This window comes from Rhodnius prolixus, unplaced genomic scaffold, assembly GCF_049639745.1.
Source record: "Rhodnius prolixus isolate KJV_2025 unplaced genomic scaffold, Rpr scaffold_8, whole genome shotgun sequence".
Lineage (NCBI taxonomy): Eukaryota > Metazoa > Arthropoda > Insecta > Hemiptera > Reduviidae > Rhodnius > Rhodnius prolixus.
Window position 1 is genome coordinate 5,105,339 of NW_027411593.1, and position 17,176 is coordinate 5,122,514.

At 30.6% G+C, this 17,176-nt stretch overlaps 1 protein-coding gene across 5 annotated transcripts in view; it reads right to left on the bottom strand.

Moving 5' to 3' along the window:
- Positions 1-17,176, bottom strand: part of LOC141450743 (salivary peroxidase/catechol oxidase-like) — a 73,678-nt gene that overhangs the window by 1,659 nt on the left and 54,843 nt on the right. For all 5 annotated transcript variants that reach the window (XR_012456277.1, XM_074121478.1, XM_074121476.1 and 2 more), the window contains 6 exons: positions 2,408-2,632; positions 2,185-2,312; positions 1,404-1,529; positions 1,148-1,280; positions 659-786; positions 32-234 (listed from right to left, as the gene is read on the bottom strand). Coding sequence is in view for 4 of the 5 variants with exons in the window: in XM_074121478.1 (XP_073977579.1) it covers positions 32-234; positions 659-786; positions 1,148-1,280; positions 1,404-1,529; positions 2,185-2,312; positions 2,408-2,632 (943 nt within the window). In the remaining variant the exon portion in view is untranslated. The remainder of the gene's footprint in view (positions 1-31; positions 235-658; positions 787-1,147; positions 1,281-1,403; positions 1,530-2,184; positions 2,313-2,407; positions 2,633-17,176) is intronic.

A 17,176-nucleotide genomic window follows, 5' to 3' on the forward strand; every position in this document is an offset into this window, starting at 1 on the left:
AAAAACAATGTAAAAATGAATATTTATTTACCTATAAATATTACGATACAAATTTATTGTAGAATTAGGTAACAGTTTCCATAGTTCATCCCAAGAGTAGACAGTCTCAAGACCACACCAATTTCTGTAGGCTAAATATCCAGGTAGGCCGTGTTCTCTTCCTCTTTGAATGTTAGTGGCTGCTAGATCTCTTCCAGAAGATTGGGATGGTTCTTCGAATAAATGATTTGTTACCTGATAAATTTAAAAGAAAAACACTTTAAATAAGTTAAAAATCATTATATATTTATACCATCTTCAATTAAAATAACAAATAAATTAAACTTCAAAATTTGTGGTTTACAAGGACTTTTTCTAATTCTTTGGTGAGCTATATTATTCAATTCTTTTACAGTTTTCTTTATTTAAATATTTTTTGCAAATTTACTATACAACATAAGGTGGTACAATTCAAGATGAATATATTCTGTATGCATCAACAGTTCCTATTTTTAATTTTTAACTATGATTTTCGGTAACTTTACACAAGCCAAATAGAACTCCAGTATTTTCAAGTATTTGATTGGAACAATTATCATTAAATGTTAGAGATTTCAAAAATCTTTAGATCGTAGGGCTTTCTCCTCTCTTAAATACACGATTCTAAACTACATTTTACCTCTTGCGTAATCGCACTGTCCATCCCTTGGGATAATTGATTAATCATTCCCAGTGTATAAGCATCCATTGTTCCAGGATTGTATAAATCATAAGGCTGTTGCAATACTTCACGTAAGCTTCTTGCACCTGCAAAGCCAAATTAGAGAATATAAGATGATTTTTTTTTAAAGGTTGTTATAAGATTTCCATATTTTAAGGTCAAGTTCAATCACTAAATCAAATTACTAGAAAAAAAAAGCAAGGAAACGGTCGAATCATTGCTGCAGGATTCGTGTTATTCTTACTAATAAACGACAGACACAATAACTACTCAAATCCAACTGGAAACTATTACTAAAAGGCCTACAGATGTGTAAGCACAATTTACAACACAATCATAGGTATTTGTTAGTTTACTTAAAAATCCATTTTTGGTTAACTTAAGAATAAGATTTAATTCGAAAAGCTATTCTGTACTTAAAATTAATATTTAAATATTTGCTATTACCTATAAGATGATGGGATGGACTTCTTTTTTCCATTTTATCTGGTAACAGAGAATGGCCAAATCTGTACGCCGCCATCGCAAAAGCGTAAGGAACCGTAGCGTCGACGTTTGGATTGTAATCGTAAGAAAAACCCTAGAAAGTTATTGGACATGTCAACATTTTCTTTTATTTTTATATGCACACTTTAATTACAGTTTATAGCGAATAACTATAAATAATTCAAAATAATTAATTGGTAAATTGGGTATTACAAACGTTTCTCCCAAAACGTGACTGCAAACTGAGATTATATTTGATAATAACATCTTCACCAAGTAGTTGAGGTAAGAATTCATTATAAGTGATATGCTGTACAATAGCTGCCATTATATTTCTTGTCTCCTACAAGAAATAATTGTATTTTTATAACTAAAATATCTCTCATTTTGATAAGGCACTTTAAAAATTTACTTGGAATGAATACGGTTTTAATACATTTTATTTTGTTCTCAAATTAAGACGATAACAAACTAGTTACTTAATTATAATTGTTTTAAAAACATCAAAAAAGTCAGCATTCTTCATTAGCTCTTCAAGACGGTAAACAACAACAACTAGGCTTTGAGAAGTTGACCGAACTTCTGCAACTGTTTAAAACTAAGGGAAGAGTACTTATATTTAGGCAAGCTGATCATCAGCCTTCTGCTCAGTGCAAATTTGTCTTAAAAATAAGGGCTTATACAGTATACATATATCATTAATTTGAATGTAACAATTATGTTATTAATTATATTTCTACAGGTTCACAAATCATTTTTCACTTTCCTTTTTAATTCATAGCACTGCTTATTTACAAATTTATTGGAATCTTTAAGAGCTTGCGCGGGAGTACATCAAACAAATCGCAGATTGTTTCTATTATTGCTAAGAAGACATTCTCAATGAAAGTTTTTTTACTTGCAAAAAAGTTAGAGGTATTTTGGTTAATAGATTTAAAGTTAGATTAATATTATTCACTTTTAGGTTAATTTTATTAAAAAATATTCAACAAAATTACTTGATATATAATCTCATCGTCCCATTTTTGATTGAGTCTTGTCAATTCTTTAGCAATTCTATTGTGTTCTCTGACAACCAATGTATGCAACACACCTAAACCAAGTTGTTCATTTACACGATTGTCACCTAAAAAATCAGTTTGTAAAAAAATCATAATAAAATTTAAAGTTTTTAATTTTAGTGAACTGAACTAATAAAAGAATTGAACTGAAAAATTTTACCTGCCAAAAAACAAAAGTCATCTGAATTAGCTCTGAAACAGCCATCGTCAGGTTGTACAGTTTTCAATGGTAAGAGTGGCTTCATCCTTTTATCATCAAAAGCAGGATAGGTTTTCAGCAGACCTCCTTGTAAAGTTCTTAATGAATCAGCCACTCTCATATTTGAGCCGTACATGAAACTGGCGTCAATGTAAGATGTTAGTCTATTTGTTTGAACACGGCTACCTGTGAATCATACGAAATAACTACTAAACAGTACTTTACAAATTAATTTTTCATATTTTATATTATAGCTGATAAAATTTTCAATGTTTAGAAAATAAGAGCGCTAAGATTGGATCTTCTGAACCTTACATTCAAGTCATCAAAGTTTACACCAACCTGAACAAAGGAAACTTTATGAATACATTAACACGCCTTACTACATTGTAAAAGCTTCGTGAGTTTCAAGGCTCTTACCCTAAAAATATTTGTATATAGCAGTAAACAATACATTTAATACAATAGATTTGCAAGGAAGTTGTTTGTAAACTAAAATTTCTTGTGATGTCGTCTCAGTTTAATGTAATTTACTTGTTAATTTTACCTATTCTTTATTAGTTTCCTAAAATATTATTATTATATTTTAAATTAAACAAAATATACAATTTCAATAAGTTAGTCCTGTAATAGTTATTTCATTGAAGAGTTCGAGAGAAAAAAGAGGTAAAAACAGTAAATAATAATAAACAGAGTATACTTTAATAAAAAAAAACAAAAAATTAGAGAAAATAAGTTTGAAAGTTCCTGTTACTTAACATGATCTAATTAAAAAGCAATTTTTTTACGATAGTTCCAAAATTTGCCATTAGAGAGCGTAGTTTACTGAATATTAATTATATGAAAATAATTAGTTCATAAAATGACCACCAGGTAACAGCACTTCCTGGACATGCAAATTATAGTTTCAAAATTAACCACTTGAGAGCGTCCTTTACAAGAATATTTCAAAAAAATAGTCCCAGAAAATGCCACCAGACAGCACTCCTAAACCTCTATGTCAACGAAAATAATTCTGTTCAGTACGACTTAAATGATGCTAGGGGGAAGATCGCTTTGTCGCTCGTCACTCCAAATACTTCGTCTAACATTGGAAGTATTTATATACACATGAACACTACATCAAATTAGTATCATTTAAGAGATGACAGCAATAAACTACATCCTATTGCAACATCTCAATCAAACATGATATTGAAAATTGTGAGAAACCATATATAAAATAAAAATAATTCATTCTTTTATGAGATGAAAGCAATAATACTACATTCTAGGGCCAAATCTCTAACATGAAATCATTGAATAATTGTGAGAAACCATACATATAATAAAAGTTTAATCGCCCCACCCTCCCACCCTGCGAATTTTACTTGGCTATATAGCCAGAATGTATTTTTGCACACTCAACAAGGAAAATGCATTTTTTCCTTTTTTCTCAACTGAAAACTATTTCTTTCAGCTCACTTCCGGTATCATTAATTAACACTTACCTAATGCCATCTAACTGCCATAATGACTTATTTAAAAAAAACATTGAGAAAGAGTAATTAAAAGAAACGAAAGAAAATTGAAAACAAATCAACTGTAGTTCATGCTGTCTCTTCCAGGAAGCGTTACAATCACTGTTTGTACTAACATTTTTTCAAAACCTTCTATTTAGGTTTTCCTTTTTATTTCTTCTTATTTTCTTTATTATTTTGAAAGAAGTAAAGTCTTAATTATTTAAGAGATCCAAAATATTTATTATTTTTGTTTTAATTTTAATTTGTTAGTATTAATTAAGTGATTAAAAGGTAAAATAAATATATTAATTCCTTTTTTATTAATTATTTATAAACTTTTTTTTAATAAATTAAAAAATTATATAAAATATTTAAAAACCTATTGAACTAAAAGTTTTATAAAACAAACTTACTAATTTCTTTATATTTCGTAATATTCATATACATACGTATCAAAGTATGAAACTGGCTTGTTTTAACTTTTTCTTATCGATGTGTATTAAGAGTTAAGTTTTGCATCGTGAATCTTAAAATGAATACATGAAAAATAAAAGAATACCTTTTTTAAACTACAGAAATCATTATTATTAGTTTTACTCCTTCAAGGTGTAGTACACCTTACATTCAAGATGCAGTAATTGTTTTAAGTGTGACAGTAGCACAATATTATGGGATTCTAGTGAATTCATAAAATGAATTATTGCTTCAGCCTTCAGTATAGAAAAAGCTTAATGATTTCTCTGCTAGATTATTTGATGTATTTACCTTATAAAGAAATAAAAATCAAATGTCCATTACATACCTTTATTTTCTTTCAAATTGACATTTTCTGTTTCAAATCAATTCTTTTTCAAATATGTGTAGAAATAGGTTCAGTTTAAAAAGAAATAATTCAGTAATTGAAAGAGAGATTTCATTTTACTGAAAATTTAAAGATATAAAAATTGAATGTTTGTATTTGTTCTAAAGCTTCATTTCTTATTTAAAAGTATGGGCTAAATTTAATATTTTTTCATTAAATTGTAGGTTAACAAAATATTGAAACGAGAATCCAAATTAATTACTATTTTTCTTTTCTTGCTTCATTAGATTCATTTAAATGAAAAGAGAGCGATGAACTATTTATATGGAAGTGATTCTAATAGGTAATTCTAGAAACTATTTCTATGAAGTTTTTCCTCGTAAATACGAGTACGTAATTTAACAATCTGGTGGAAGTGGAAGTCACGCCATACACACGTAAGTATGCAAGTAAACATTCTCTACCATGTTCAACTATTTAATAAATCAAAATCAAACTACATTTTATTGAAATTGCATGAAAAAAAGAAGAACATTAATTTGACTGCAAAAAATAAGATATTATCCTACCTCTTCTCAACAGCAAGTGAACTCACATCAAATAAATGTTTAATTTGATTAATTAAATGCTAATAAATTTTAAAGTTAAGAATAGAATTGTAGTAAATTTAGATTATTTGAACTGTTGGCTTTTTTTTAAAGAAAAAGATCTGTGTGCTAGGGAGTAATTTTGAATTGTTCTTGGGCCAATTAATAATGAATTTGAGAAGTTAAGAGTACAATAATTGTTAATGTTATTTATATCAATAAAAAGAGAAAGATGTTCGAATGCTAGAGTAGAGATTTGCATTATTCTTGCTGCAATAACAAAGCAAACAAAAATATTGGGTATAGAAATAATGTAGATGAACTAAAGTTCCAATAAATTTAAACTTTTTTTCATATAAATTTTATAAATAAAATGGTAACAAATTTATAAAATAGACTGTAATGCATCAAATAGGACGATCATTGCAATTGAACTATAAGTGTTAAATTTTAATTATTGGATCCCTTCTTTCTATTTATTTAAATGAAAAAGGATAAACTAATTCTGCAATGGTAAGAGCTGATAATATTGTATTGCTAGAGTTACCACAGTTTAGAAAAATAATCTGAGATTCTTGTTACTGTGACTGCCGGCCTCACTAGCCACATCTATCCTTTCGGATGTTCTTCTAGACGTTCTAGACGTGTATGGTGTGTGTATCAAGGTAGTATCCAGAAGATTAAGAACAGAAAAGGTTTCGATTTATTTATTTATTTTTTTTTTAGTACAAAAGGATTGAAAATAGGCACCATAAAATTTGAACGACAACATATTCAGTTAAACAAAACTTATTTTATAGTAAAATTAGATATAATGAATTTTGAATGGCTAAAAAGAATCAATTTCTAATAAAATAAAAAAATCAATTTCATTGGTTTTATAGTGCATCTCCTTTCATATACCCTGATTGTGATTGCATTACAATTTGTTGGGATACTTACTATTTATAAATTGCACATACTTTCAGACAGTGTTCCAAGATTAGTACAGAAATCTAAAGAAAATCAACATTGTTTTACCAAACAAACAATGCCAATCTCTCTATATATTTTTTCGAGCAAATATGCGAAAAAATAATTAAATAAAAAATAAAAGTTTTTCAAGGAATCTGAATTCAAAAATGACAAATATTATTATTATCATTATTTATTTCATAGCCTTTCATGTGAAAAGGTTGAAATTGGTTTTAGTGTTTTCAGTTTTGTGTTCAAACAGCGAGAAAACTCTAGGGAAGTCTGGGGTTTAAAAGTATATTTGTGAGCTCTCATTATGTACACTAAATATTTTCAATTCAAAGTTATGTGAAGAATATGGTATTTTAATAAAGAAACTTGTAAGAATTAGTTTTAAGTTATTATTTTAATTCAAGCAAAATCATTTTATTGTTTGAGTAATTAAGGTTTTGTGCACACAACAATTTTTCTTCAGAATACCTTTAATATAAAAGTAAGAGTTTACGCGAAAGAGAAATCTGAGAGACAAAAAAAGGTTTTAAGTGTTCTTTTACAGGATATTTAGTAAGTTATTTAACAGACATTAGGTGATGTAACGAGAAAAGCAGTTAAGAAAAGTCGTTAAAAAGTGCCATTGGTGAACACAACGTTGAATCTAATTCTATGATGGAGTGAAGAGTGTTACAGGACGAAGGGATGTATAGCCTGAAGCCCTTCCAACCATAATGTAAATAGTGACCTCTTTCAGAGGCATATTATATATATATATATATGCTGTTATTACTATGAGGTTAATCAAAGAAATTAAACTTACGTTTCTTGAGAACTTCTTTGTACATGCGGGGGGGTTATATCATTGAAAATGTGGTGGATAACATCTTAAGATTTTATCCACTAATGCTAAACAGCTGATTATATCCGTGGTAGCATGCGTGTTTATTGTGTCCCTTTCCGGTTCAGCATCAACAAAACAAGGATTAATCAGTCTGGTGTAGAGGTTTTTGAGTCAGCAAGTGTAGCGCGGACGGAATCATAAAAAGAGGTTGTATAATATATAAACATTTTCTGAAAATCTTATCTCTTTAATATATTACCAGTAAAAACTTAGATTTCAAAATTTTTGATAAAATATAATTCTATTTTCTCTTTTTTTTTTGAGTAGTATCTACAGAAGTAAATATGATACAAAAATCCTAATTTTGAATTCTTAGAAACATAAAGCATTGAATGGTCTTTGATTAATTAAACAAACCGAAAACCAAGGCTACAAACAGACTGTGACTAGCAGAGTTTGCCATTCTGAACAAAACTTATAACTGAGAGGTCCCACCAGAGTGGGCTAGAATGTTGTTGTTGTGTTTGGGGGTGGTATTTACCCGGTTGGAGGTGGCAACTTACCACCAACTACCACCCCCAGACGATACAACTCTCTAAACAAACATCCAGCTCTTGGACGTAACTACAAGCCTGATTAAATGTAAACAACAATCCCTTGGCTGTGGGGCCTGTGTTGTAAACAAACAACTTAGCTGTCCACGAATAGATGAGGATACTGTTGCTACTTTATCGTTCTTTAAAATAGATACACATAAGTATAATTGCATTTACAATTAGATATTGATATTACTATAAAATAAATAATAAATTTATAAAAAAATCAAGAGAAAAGTTGTTACCTGTTAAGTGAATGAACTTTTTTTCTAATATATAAATCATTAATTTACCTAGGGCTTGTACAATAGTTCCTCTTTTTGTTAATTAACAAGAAATACCTTTAAAGGGCTTTTAACCCTTTGTGGAGAAAAAAACTTGAGAAAATCTGAGTCTCACTTGTTTACCAAGTAGCAGGAGATCATAAGCCCATAAGGGTTTTTGTTTGTTGACTCAAGTGTGTAAACACGAATACTTCCTCTCTGGGCAAGTGGAACTTCCCTCGAGCTAAAAAGCTATCTGTAAAGAGCACTTTTGTTTAGAGGATACCACAGACAGTTGTTTACCAGGTGACAGGAGCCTAGCTGGCACCAAGAGGCACATTGTAAACCCAAAAGGAAAAGCTAATAATAGAACTGTTTACATAATAGCTTCTTGTTTGGGCGAGGGGTGACGGGAGTAAACAAAGGGTTTAATAACAATAATTCGGGTTCCTTCTAACTCAACAAACAAAATAAATAATAGGAATGGGATACATTTTTACTCGATTTCCATTCCCAAATACTGGAAAAGGGGGATATATGCCCTGAAAATAGAGGCCTAACCTGTTTACCACAGATCAGGAGCACAGTAACTTTGCAGAGCTATTAAGACAACAAAACTTGTTTACTCAGTAAACAAACCGATAGAGTTGTCCTGTTTACAAAGGTACAGGAGATCATGTAACTTTGGGAGTGTAACCAACAACATGTATACGTAATAGCAGAGCTGGAGAACCAATCCTTGTAACTTATTTTTGTTTATTTTCTCTTTCCACCTTCAACTCTTCAAACTCTTTGCTTAGAAAAATTGACATAAATAAAACAAAAAAATGTAGAAAGAAAGAAACGGAAGAAGAGTAAACAAGAGTTTTTTTTTTAGTCTCACTCTTAAAAGATGCATTTTAAGGAAAAATCCGCCTCGAGTTTGTTTACCAGATACCAGGCGAGTAATTCCATCAAGGAGTTGGTGAATGTTGTTAGAAACTCAAACCCTAATAAACACGATCAATGGTTTTTTAGCACATCTAATGCGCATGGCTTGCTCGCAACGTTTCTTAATACAATAGGGTTTTTAGAAAGAATGATTAACATCAGTAAATAGAATTTAAATAAATATTTAAAAGAATCTCAAAAAATAATAATAATAAACTTCTACAGAAGAAAGAATTAAAAACCAGCTGAGTTAAGTTTGAAGTTCTATCGGCTGTGAGGAAGGCTGTGCATAACCAGCTCCGTGGGTGGGCGGAGAACGCGCTACATTTGAACTTGCCGCAGGATTCAAGGCGCAGGACTAAGTCAATAAAACAATTTAAATTAAAACAATTCTTTTTTTGTGTGTGTTAATTTTCGTCAATTGGTTGTGCCATTAAAAAACAAAAAAACACAAAGAACGTCAAATGTTAATTTAAGCCATTCCTTTGTATGTGAAACCAACCCTATAATAACAGTTTAATGTCTTTGCTAGCCCCAAAGTACACTGGGCAAGCTCTCTTACAGCTCTATTTCAACAAGCAAGGCAGATTATTTACAACAGAATGGATCGTTTTCCTTTGAAAACGTTCCTGGCCATGACAGTCGAAGTCTACAGTTATTTCAGCCCTAATTTTTTTTTTTTTTTTTAAAAAAAAAAAACTTTAATGAGAATTTGAACCCGTTTTTCAAAATTAAAATTATTTAAATCAATAATTGCTGTAAGGAATTTTTGTGTTTTTTACCATTCCTCTTTACTCAATCTGAGGAGAAAAAAAGTAGATATTTAATGTTCAGTTCAAGTATGTAGATAGGTAAAACCGTAAAATAGGTCATCAAAAATGACCATTAGAGGAAATCCGATAACCTCATTTCCCGAGAAACCTAAAATAGTTTACACAATAAAAGTAATTTTCAAAAGCAAAACATATAACTACCAACATTAATATTTCGTTTAAAGAGCTTATTGCTATCTTAATGAGAAAAAATGAATAAAATAAAACCCTGGAAAAAAAATTTAAGAAATTTACAGTTTTACAAATGCCATTCACTTCACAAAAATTAGAAATTTTAGCAAATCATTTGCTACCCGTTATTACTATACAAGTGTAGACCTCTTAAGTACCAAGAAAATAGATACCCAAGTTATCTGGAGGACTTATAGGTCCGTTTCTACAATGAATGGCTAATAAACACAAAAATCACAATTTAAATTACACTTTTATTCTCACGGCTATTCTAAACTTAGCTCAATTCGAAGTATTCTCACGTAAAGAGATCCATATTTTTTTTTTTTCATCGAAAGAGGAAGGGGATGAAAATGGCGCACTACTTCCTCCCCTGGGGTATCCCACGACTCAGGAGGGAAAGACTTCGCTGATACCAACACTACAATCGAGTATTTCTACGGGCACAAACACACTCATGAGTGTACATATAGCCGGCTATGAATAATAATGTAAAGTCAGACATTAGACGGCGGTATAAAAGTGGGCCCGATAATTCCGCTATACGTCACTTTTATGAAGTTGCAGGAAGCGCTAGTATATGGTTAATGTATGTGTTACGTTGTGAGTGAATGTGTGGGAGATGCAGAGTAACCAGCCAACCAAATTCTGGCTCCCATTCTGCCAGCTCGGTATTGCAGCAATCATCTATCATTTTTAAGTCATTTTAACCGTTTACTTGCTTAAGGGTCTCTTCCGCAACACATACTCTATTATTTTTATCTACTAGGATGTGGTTTGTATAATAATGATAATAATAATAATAATAAATACTAAAAATGAAAATTTCTCAAAATATGGGTAGAAGTTTCTGAGCACGAAATGTGATTTTAATAAATGGTTTCTTTACTTTCATTTTTTTCAATTGAATAATTAATCACTAAAACTTCCCCACTGTTCAGCTTAACATTTAGCAAGGATGTAAGCTAAAGTTATCAAGTGACCTCAAGGAACCATAGATTCGGAAGTACATAACTGAAGCCACAATTTGTATCTGATAGATCAAGTTGATCTCGCAAGTCCAAATGTTTATCCGATGACTTTGACTTAAAAATGGAAATGACGTTTTTTTTTTTTTTGTCACAGGAGTGGTACCCAGGGACTTGGTCTTAGATACCAATGAATGATATATTAAAAGTATGAAAGCGAGCAACTTGGAGCCGAGCAGAGTGCTACTCAGGAAGTCTTTCCTGATAACAACTTGAATCAAATCGGGTTTAGCATCCGTGTACTTCAAACACATTCGAATTCCAATTAAGATTCGCCGCTATCGAAATCAACCAAAGCTAAATTAGGAACATGGTGCAAAGCGTTGGAAAATTTACATTTAATAAAAACCAGAGTACCAATACTTCTTTTCTGAGGTGCTTCTAGACAGATACCAGAAATTTAAAAAAAAAAAAATCTCAAAAGACAATCTTAGACTACAATGCAAAAGCTAAAGACAAGTACAGACTTTCATTAGTCGTTACAAACTAAGCAAAAAAGACAAAAGGACCCCGTCCTCACCTTTCTTTGCAAAAACAAAATATTTTTCAGTATTTCTATTTTACACTTATCACTATAAATAAGACTTAAAAAAGAATTTCTTGGAAATAAGAGGAAACAATGAATAACTCACATTACTTAATAAAAGGTTACATTCGAAAACTTAGAGAAAGAAAGAAATAACCTTTAAAAAAAAAGAAAACTAGAATTTAACCACTACTCCTTAATGTTAGCCGAACTGCATGAAATTTATAATACTTTAATAAGCAGCTAAAATCATAGTTTTTCTTTTAAAATACTGAATTCATAGAATACCAAGGTCATGAAGAAGATGCGTCAGGCAAAAATTAATTGAACAGCAATTTATGCTCAGAAATACGGACCTACTGAAAAAATACTTCCAACAATGTTGACATGAATAACAGAAAGAGATGGATGAAATAGAAAGAGAGAGCTGAAAACCCCTCCTTCATACAACTAATGAGCAGTTCAAAATTAGTTTTTTTTTATCTCGCTAAGGGGCATAGGTTGTTATTTTTTTAAAGAGGTAGGTATTAACAAAAAAACTTTGATGTCGGTAAAGCTCTAGGCTGCTAATCTTCTCTTAAGAGTCTGATTAAACTTGCAAAACGACCAACTTAATAAACCTACATAATAAAAGGAAATCGGACGATGGAATGAATAAATATATATAGATAACATTAAGTAAGTACACGGTCTAATACCTAGTAAGTAGTTTTCATTTACAGCAAAATCACTGTTTTGTATTTATTTTCTTTATACTCAAAAGAATAGTTTAAACACAAACTTAAATGGATCGAGTTATGTTCAGGATTTTTATAGCTTATTAAAACATTTAAACAATTTTTAACACAAACTAGATAGATTCGATAAAATAAATTAAATAGTACCTTTAAACAAAACAAGATGTGTTTTTATTATATACACTTCGTGGAATAGAATAAATCTATTTTTCTTTCATAACTATCTCTCCCATTTCAATCTTTTATACTGTAGAACAATGGTGGTTAATTATAAGGTAGGTTATTTATTCGAATGGTTGAACTTTCTCTTATTACGATAATTACAACTTCTGAGAATGCAAAACACATTTTAATCTGGAAAAAATAAAATAAACTTTTAAGAAATTTAATAATGAACCTACTTTTGTTTAAAATAATAAATCTATGTATCATATAACTTTAATAACACTAAACTATTTCATTTAATGAATTTAGGCAATACTTTTATTTAATTCTATTTTAAGATTAATATTTGCAACAAAAAGAAAAAAAAATAGTAATATTACTTGTGGTGAGTTTAGTAGTTCTGCAAGCTGTTAACAGAGTGCACTGCTATTTTCTAAAGCTCAATGGCTCACGTTTATTGCCCTAAATATTTCCAGTTTTACTTGCCAACACTTCTTTTACCAGTTAAATTAATAAAAAATGTATTCAGAATTAGAAGAAAAAAATCTAGAAAATAAATTATTTAATTAGATACAATAATTTATCACATAAATCAATATAAATAAAGGCCATGTAAGAAATTTTACGTATTTATCGGATTAGCTAGAGTGACAATGAATTAGCTTATTTATAAAAGTCGATTATTTTTTTTTATTATTATTAATTTATTCTGATAATTTATGTATTTCATAAAAACAACCAAGTTCAAATTCCACCTCCAATGATTTCTGAGGCAGTCTGATGTTTTAAATCTATACAACTATGCTGTATGGAGTTCCTTATTCTGAAACATTTTCCCTATACAAACTTTTTCCCTTCCTGGTACAGAAGTGCCAACTGGAAGGGACTTTGAATGTTTGGGATGTTCACTACTCCTAGTATTTATCGCAAATAACAGTATTAAAACTGTCCGGTAGGCAGTTGTATAAGGGTTGAACCGTCAAAAAGTATTTATAAATATAAAACTTAGATTTTCAAGTAGAGTTTAACACACTTCAAACCTTATGTCTTTAGCTGAGATTTATTTGTATGGGTATGTCGCATACTTTGCAGGAAATGCATATTTATGAGTCACTCCTAAGTTTTATAGTGCTTTTTCGAGGATCGGCTTCTACGGCTTGTCTTGAAACAGTTGAATCAAAGTATATACCTGATATACAACCATGACCTTGCCTCTCTTTCAAGGATAAAATTTTGAATTGCTTCCCTGAAATTTGTAAACCAATAATTTGCAGCATGTCAAAGCACAAAGCTGGTCATAACTCGATTAAACTCAGGTTACATACTGAAGAGTAATTGTCAAGTAATCATTATAGTGATCAAAGTGCAATAATCAATGCTATTGTGCTACTTATGTTCATAGTTCATTCAACTAAAAAAAACAAAAACCAAGGTCATTATTCATATAAATAAGATGCAAGACAATCACTTATTCATTCTCGTTACCAACTTATATTTTAAATCATTTATCTTGCGCTTAATTGGAACAAGATATTTTGTTGCAATTCCCTACATAAACCACGCTCATATAAAGAATTAATTAAAAAACATCAAAGTTTACCTTCAGATACAAGAATGAGATTGCTGGTGGAAGTCAAGAGCAGACCACACAGATCTGACCTTGTGAGAGAAACTTCCGTTCAGATCTATTTCAGCGACCTTCTGAGATTTATTAATTGTCATTTGAATTCTAAGCGTTCTCTGAAGCTATTAACTGTATTACAAATGTAAAGGTTTTTTTTTTCTTGAGCGCATCTAATGAATACTGTGGACAAGGTAAAATTACAATGGTGGGCCTTTAATAGCAGACTGAGGCCATTATATAATTTCGGATCCCAGGATCCTAAAAATGAGTTTCTGCGGGAAGAAATCGACAAAGAAGAAATAGAGGAGTTTTGGAATTCCGCGTTAGTTAATGGCGCATCGATTTAAAAAAAAAAAATATTCAAGAGACTTACTTTCTATTTCGAATAATTCAACATAAGAATCACGTTTGATTTCGTAGTCGCTTTCTCATTTTTTTTTGGAAATTGGTAGCACAAGCTTGCAAAACCAAACTACGGGTATATCAGTGACATCGGATCAAATCTTGGAAATTCTGAAAGACATGTTACCAAGGTTTGCAGTTTGCCGAATGTCTGCAGCAAAGAATGAATCTTCGTATTCACCTATTCTGAGTGATTTCTATTCTTTAGAAAGAATCTCCTTTTAGGCCTCGAACAAAGATATTCTGTCAAATCTCACCCGTTATTTGGTCCTCCTCTTTCTTTCTGCTACACATTGCAGGGCTATCCTGAATATCCTTCCGTTTTTAATCCTTTAAGCCTGTTCGTTCCTACTTTAGTTTTTATAGCTTCTACAGCCATCGGAAGATTTGTCCTTCATCTTCGTAATTTCTCTTCAGTTTCCACTTCTAAAGTCCTTTCTGTTTTTATTGCACATCTTCAGAAATGCATTTCTGTTAAAAATATATTCAGAAATTCATTAAGTACGTACTTTCACCAATCTCATCATCATCAACAATTACAGTAACGTCAGATCTCTAATACAAACCAGACAGTCTTCATGGTGGTAGAAGAAGTGCAATAAAGTAAAAGAAATCAAAAAAGCTTAGGGTTATTTGTAGAAATAGTTCATATGTGTTACCGTTTAGGTTAAGCATACCCATGGGCAAACTCACACTTACACATTATTCACTTCTGTATTCATGGCACGAACCTGAACCCAAAGGTATAACAATAGAATAGATCTTTTACGCTTTACTGGATTCAGCTTAGAAAGTAGCAATACTTCGTTGAAGTATATTCGAGAATAGGTAAATATAAAAGTCGGTAGTAAGTACATAAGAAAAATATAGCTATAAATATAACTTTCGGTACTGGCCCTTATGGACCTTCTTAGATGATCAATCAAGCGTTGATCTGTGGAAAATCACACCAAACAGGGATAAACGCAGCCATTTCCGTGGTCAATTTTTTTTATAAAAGGTTTTGGATTCAATTTAAACTAGGTAATTCATTGAAATCGGCACTTTCACTTCTACGGAGAAAAAAAGAAAAAATTTCAACTCGCCAAATAAAGCACGTTTTACTAATCTTAAGAGTGCGGAATAAAAAGCACGAAAATAAAAAAAATTAAACAAAAAAGTAAAGTAATTGCTTATTTTTTCAGGCTAAACCAATTCATAAAACAAATATAAAAAATTCAAATGTGGGCTTGAGATAAACTTTCGAAACAATAGAAACAAGGGAAGAAACTAAATTTAAAAGTAAGAAACGAATGGAACTTACGGATGTTAGCAAGAATACACGAAGATTTTCACATATTGACTCTCAGGTCTGTGCTAGTCCAATTTCTATTTAATCATTATTTTAAGTTTGGGAATTGAATAATACATTGAAAAATAGGGGCAAACACATTACCTGGTATTCACAGTATCCTATCCAAGTTTTAAAAAATATTCCTGATTCTGCTATAATAATGCTTCTTCTTTGAATTATAAATTAAATGTGGTAGAACATACATACGTATATTACATTACTAAATCAGAACACCAAAATTTGGGGTAAATCAAATAAATATATGTTTGATCCTTTTTAATTGACTAAACAACATTCTTCCCACTGGAAATAATAAATCTTGATGTATTCATTTCTTGAAATTATTGATAGACGTAAAGATGACGGAGAGGTTTGATTGTACAAGTTTGTACAGTTGTTGTTAATGTAATGTCAGGGGTGCCAACTTTTAATATTAAAGGTATAATTATTATTTAATTCTTAACTATGACTAATTTTTCCCCCGATTTACACATTTAGATTCTAGGTTTTTGAAGTTTCCATGTAAAATGACGTTTTTATGGAACACTGTGCAAGTATATAATTAAATTATTTTAAAATAAAACTGCTAAAAATACAGTCTAATAAACAAATAAGCTGGAGATATGAGTCTGAAAAAGATATCTAATGTGGACACTCACACGATTGCCTCTTCATTCCTCATGCTCATCAGAAAATGAGAAAAACTTACTCAATAAAGGAATAGTCATGTTGTTCACAAAAAAAAAAAAAAAATAAACACCATTTATCTCAAAACCGATACGCTAAGTGAAAACTCAATTTAGCATGATTGCGATACTTCATCTTTGTGAAAGTAATCCTAAAAAATTAAAACAATGAACTACCTAAAAAAAAGGTAACAAAATTAAAAATTAATTTTGTTTCAATCAAAAAAAAAAAAAGAAAAAGGATAAAATTTTGACAATAGAGATTAATCAGTGACATTCCCAGTTTTCTGTTGAAAGGTGAAAGTGTAATGAGTGGTTGGGGGATAGACTTGGGCTGATGCTGGCTTCTAAATCCTTGGCCGGGCTTGTCCAAAAGCATCTTTATTAAAAAAAAACAAAAAAACTTGGGTTTCAAGATTACCGGGGAAGATAAGGGGGGATGAAAACACCAGAGAAGGCGAGGGGACCTTCAGGAAGACACAATGCAAACATTTTCCCAAGGCGACAATAATCAAATTGCGCCCAATCAATGTCGCCTTCTACATTTTTCTTTATTTTTTTTCTTTTCTTTTCTTTATTGCAAACTAAATCAATGTGACTGTTCGTTTCTGCGTTATTGTTGTCGCGGCGATCCTCTCTCTCTCAGTTTTTTTTTTATTTCCCAATAAATTCCTTTCTGTCACAAAGCTAACCTCCATTCTTCTTCGGTCGGAGCCCCTCCGCCCAGTTAAAAGCCCAAGCACTTGAAGTCTGGTC